Raw genomic sequence first — 5,479 nt, 5'->3', positions numbered from 1 at the left:
ATTAGTTTTCTAATTATTAAATGTAGATGTAGACTCCGGACTCCGGAGGCAGAGAACTCAATCATATTCGCCCCTCAACTAGTCTACGGTCTACTGGTCAATTTGTTTTGTTGTTTACTCGGAAGAGATGAACCCAAAGCTAAGGTTGATTGCAGGAGTACTTGCAGTGGTGGCCGCAGCGTTGGCCGTCAACCCACCTGACTATTGGAAGCTCCTTGGGCTTGGAGTACCTCCGATTCCGGGCTCCATTGACCTCCTCCACACTGCACAAGTTATCCCTGTTCCTGGAGCTTTGGGACCCGAGAGTCTCGCCTTCGACCCCACTGGAGATGGGCCCTACACCGGCGTCGCCGACGGCCGTGTTCTCAAGTGGGATCGGAACGATCGCCGGTGGACTGATTTTGCAGTCACCACTTCTCAAAGGTAACCAAAACTGAACCCAATCTTTATATTATCAAATCATTATTTATTGATTTTTTTTTTTTTGCATGTTGCTAGTGTTTGCGCTTTTGCCAGCATGATTTGCATTAGCTGCTTATAATTTTTATTTATTTCTTTGACAGTCAGTTCAATTAATTAGCCTGCCACTCAAGAAATTTGATTTGGGTTCCTCCATTTCTTGCCAAAATTTACAAATGTTTGATGATTTAGCAATTTGAACAAATGGATTGTAAAGGTAATTTCAGTAGGATTTTACCTAGTTCTTGTGTTATGTGTCGTTATCCTATCGTGCACTGGAATTACAATCGTTGAATCGTGTGAATGATCAAATTCGAGTGCATCGATGGTGGCACACCTAACACCTTGTGGCAAGAAGAACCACACTTGTGAAGTTATATAGAGGAGAACAAATTTGAGAAAATCTTACTTGGCGTTTGTGTGGAAGAAATTTGTGTTCTTTTTGTCTGATGAATTGCAAACAGATTTTCTTTAGATTAAGAGGATTCTGGTCAATTTTTAACTCGTCACCTACAAATCATAAATTCAGTTGAAGTAGATTTCAAGCTTACCATGTAAATGGGATCTACTTGAATGGAAAATGCATGATTGAACTTGCAGAGGATGCGAACCTTAAGGTGGAAGCCAGCTACTTGCTTGTTAAAGGTGCTTGCCCACAGATATTTGTAGATCTCCCTATAGATATTGTGTCACCTTCAATCTTGGTGTTATTAGCAAATATTAGGTGAGAGAGCGCCTATCTCATAGCTGTTATTGTGGGTTGAAGATTCGTTTCCAGGGTTTAACAAGCTAGCTAGGCACCTTGCGCTTAAAAGCAAGTAGCTTTTATTTGGAAATGGGCTGCAAGTAGTATGAGTTGAAGGGAAGAGCAATAGTAAGTAATAATAAGTAGACCGGAAAACTGTTGGCTGAACAAAAGAAGTATGGCTTGAGAAAGTAAGATCTCCGATCAGTTGTCAGGAAAAGGAGGTCCTATGATATTTTAGAATAAGAATAATGGGGACTAACAGGTAAATGCAAATATAGTCCTTTTATCCAAATCTAGGCTTTTGAATTTGTAGCTAGGCAGCTACTCTCTAGCTTCCAGCTTTTCTTTCGGACTTGAAGCCAAGCATAGGCCTTGCTGTTGCTTTAAAGCTTGGACTTAGCCAGGGAACCTCAGTTAAACAAACGAGTAATCTAAAGAGTCATCTAATCCCCACCCCCTTCCGGCGGGCGGGTAAGGAGTTGGCAGCATGTTGAGGTAGAAGTTAAACTAGAGATAGTAGTTCCAGTATGAAATAGAAAGGAATAGAATAAAGGCTTTGTCCTACTATAATACAAGGAGTAGCCAACGCTACCTTATAACCTTGAAGTAAGGATCTAGAAGATTAGGAGCAAGAGTAAGAGTAACTCTAGTTGCGAACAGTTCGAGTTCTAGTTCTATACAAGACAGATAGTAACTGTAGCTAACAAGTGTTCCCTGAGTGCAATCCTACTTATGCTCTTTCTACTATATTGGCAGAACGGGGGCCAAGTTATATAGGTCTGGGCATGAAGCTACAGGTTCTATTTGCAGTCGTGAGACAGAGTTCAGAGGCAACTTGTTATAAAGGTATCTGTGCGTGTTAATAGATCTTCTATGCAGGTAGTAGCATTAATGGGTGAATCACTTTCTTAGGTAAGGTTTAGTTTCTTTATTAAAAGGATAAGCACGGCGTTACCTCTTTGTCCCAACATTTGGCCGGTGTAGGCTATTAACTTTCTTGTTAGAAGTAGTTAACGAACATAAATAAGGCCATTTGATGTCTATAATAATATAATTTAAGATTGGGTGAATGCCCGCTCCTTGGGTATGCTTTCAAAAGGGCCTTTTTCATACGTGCCGGTGTTCATGGTCTGTTGTTTTTCGGTTCTCGTGGGGGAAGGCGGGATTGGCATATATACAAGTTGGGAGTGTTCTTGGGCATGTGTGCTCACCTGAACTACTAATAACGGGATTTGCCTGCATTACATGTAAGGGGAATGGAACTCTTGTTTGAAAAGTTTAGCTGCGTTACCTAGCTCAGCTTCTCCTATGGCTTTTTGGATTATGGAAGTAGGGTAATGTGCAGACAAAGAAGGGCAAATAGTCTTTCTGCATGCAAAATGATTTAATCCCATGTACTTCTTTACAACTTGTTCTAGGAGTTCAGAATTTATAGCCTCTATCGTAATTTTCTGAAGCACATGCTCTAGGGAGCAACTCAACTTCTTCCTCAGGCACGATGTAGCAGAGGATGTCAGGAACATATGATACTATTTGAGTAAAGAAACCCTGCTCCCTGAAACAAACTTCAATTCATGGAGCATTTACCTTAAAACATAATCATGCTATGAGACCCAGTATCACTTAATGCCAATGTTTTAAAAGGAGGAGGCATGGGCGAGGCGTCTCATGGATAGCCCCAGGTGCCCCCGACAAAGCCTAGGCGAGTTTTCGCCCACTCCCACAAAACAGAGGCGATTTTCCTCATTCCCCCACCTCCAAGGCCACCTAGGCGCGCCTTGGGCCGAGTTTTTTAAAACACTGCTTAATACCCAGTTTAGAGTTATACCAACATGGAGTTTTAATCGTGACAGGGTAAAAAAAAGATGAATAATATGGCTGCATGGTTATGCTATGCCAAAAGGTTTACTTTTAAATATTCTGTTTATTTTATGTTCCTTCTGAGTTTCTGTCAATTTATATATGGCAAGGAGTCACATAGTTATCTGAAGTTCAGCTGAAATGGGGGATATTTTGCATAATTCATAATGTTAATTGATTGCCCTCCAAACTGTGTTAAATTTAGTTCAGGCATAAAAAACTTACTGAGAGCATTCAACTCATAGCAATGCTTTTTTACTTTGTTAAGCTTTGATTAATTGAATGCTATTGTTTTCAAGGAAGGAGTGTGTTCGCCCTTTCGCACCAGAAATGGAGCATGTCTGTGGAAGGCCTTTAGGATTAAAATTTGATAAGAAAAATGGAGATCTTTATATCGCTGATGCGTATCTTGGCCTTCAAGTAGTAGGTCCTGCTGGAGGGTTGGCATCTCAAGTGGTCAGAGAAGTTGAAGGTCAGCCACTTCGCTTCACCAATGACATGGACATTGATGAGCATAAGGATGTAATTTACTTCACAGATTCAAGCACAATCTTCCAGAGAAGGTAATTTAAGTACAAAGACTTACATTATCTCCTTATGCATATGATATGATGAGGGTCTTACGTTCTGCATCCCCCTCAGTTTTTGTCAAGTAACTATCTGATGGCAGATGTTCAGTGGTATGACATGTCAAAAGTTCAACGGTTTAATCTTCAAATTACCTTTTCAATTTTCATGTGAATAGTGCATTCCAGATAAACTTCTTGTGCTAATTTGGCATCTAAGCTCTTTTGATCAAACCCCAGATGACGTTTAGTCTGCTTCACTTCAATGGTCACACATTATTCCTCCACGCGTATCAAAACATGAAAAACCTTGTTTAAACTATAGATGAGTTGTCTGTAGAATGCACCTAGTAGAAAGATCAAAAAAAAAAAAAAAAGGTCGTACCCAGTACACAAGGCTCCCGCTTTACGCAGGGTCTGGGAGAGGTGAATGTCGGCTAGCCTTACCCCCATTTATGGAGAGGTTGCTCCCAAGTCTCGAACCCGAGACCTACCGCTCATGGGCGAAGGCACTTGCCATCGCACCAAGTGCGACCTCTCTAGTAGAAAGATCAAAGCAAAAGATATATTTCAGTGTCATGGTACAGTTTAGCATTCTGTATGCGTCAAGTGTCCAATTGATTGGATACTAAGCTAATTGTGCCAGATTGAGAAAAACAAAGTTTTAGCTCTTTTTTTGTTCTCTTCGCCATCATTATCCTTTATTTTTCATAATCAAGATCTGTTTTCATTTCTGTTTTTTTACTCCATTGCTAAATGTAGGAATTGTTTTGAATTATTTGTTGAAATAACTTTCAAGTTTAGAATTTTGTGCTTCTGTGAGTTTGCAGGCAGTTCATGTCATCAGTCTTGAACGGAGACAGGACTGGCAGATTACTGAAGTACGACAAATCAAGCAAAGAAGTAACTGTTTTACTACGAGGTCTTGCCTTTGCCAATGGTGTTGCTCTGAGCAAAGACCGCTCTTTTGTGCTAGTAGCTGAAACCACTACTTGCAGGATCTTGAGGATTTGGCTTGATGGTCCAAATGCTGGAAATACTGATGTTTTTGCTGAGCTTCCAGGATTCCCAGACAACATAAGAAGGAACTCGAATGGAGAGTTTTGGGTTGCATTGCATGCAAAGAGTGGATTTGTATCCAAGTTTATTACCTCGAACACATGGGTTGGAAAGTTGATGTTAAAGCTTCCCCTCGGCTTTAAGCGTCTGCATTCCCTACTAGTAGGAGGCAAGGCCCATGCAACTGCCGTGAAGTTGAGCGAGAATGGAGAAGTTTTGCAAGTTTTGGAAGATTGTGAGGGAAAGACTATAAAGTTCATTAGTGAACTGGAAGAGAAGGATGGGGAGCTGTGGATAGGGTCAGTTTTAATGCCTTTCATAGGCATTTATAAACTATAGAAAGTATGAAGCAAGTAGATTTTGATGTAATTTTAATAAAACATGTACTTTAAACTGCATAGCAGAATCTGTTTGAATCATCTTCTCTCCTTATTGTACAAACCTTATATACAGTTCTGTTCCACTACTGAATTAAAATTACCGTTAGAAATGTTCCAACAATTGTTAGCTTCTGTTCATGTCTTTGTGGCTCATTAAAACACTCCACCACAAAGGACTGTAACCAATTTGGGAAACTTGCATGACCAGGTTTATCGCTATTGTTGCGTCCCAAGTCACTATTATTGGGCTATGTGAAGAGTCTTACACAAGACCTTGTCGTATTTGTGGTTTTCGAAGCCAAAGTAGTGATGGACCCATTTGTGTTAGTAGTTTGGGCAACACCATAACGATGAACTTGTTTTATGTAAGTCCTGATAACAAAGATGTGATTAGAATACTGAAAAAC

At 40.3% G+C, this 5,479-nt stretch overlaps 1 protein-coding gene across 1 annotated transcript; it reads left to right on the top strand.

Moving 5' to 3' along the window:
- LOC103454580 (protein STRICTOSIDINE SYNTHASE-LIKE 10-like) lies at positions 1–5,182 on the top strand. The gene is made up of 3 exons (XM_008394180.4): positions 1–423; positions 3,367–3,630; positions 4,464–5,182. The coding sequence occupies exons 1-3, from the start codon at positions 128–130 to the stop codon at positions 5,029–5,031; spliced, it is 1,128 nt and encodes a 375-aa protein (XP_008392402.3). The 5' UTR covers positions 1–127; the 3' UTR covers positions 5,032–5,182.
- Positions 5,183–5,479: the final 297 nt, after the last annotated feature.

Source organism: Malus domestica, chromosome 14 (genome assembly GCF_042453785.1).
Source record: "Malus domestica chromosome 14, GDT2T_hap1".
NCBI classification, from domain to species: domain Eukaryota; kingdom Viridiplantae; phylum Streptophyta; class Magnoliopsida; order Rosales; family Rosaceae; genus Malus; species Malus domestica.
The sequence above is the reverse complement of the archived record's forward strand: the minus strand, read 5'-3'. Positions and strand labels throughout refer to the sequence as shown.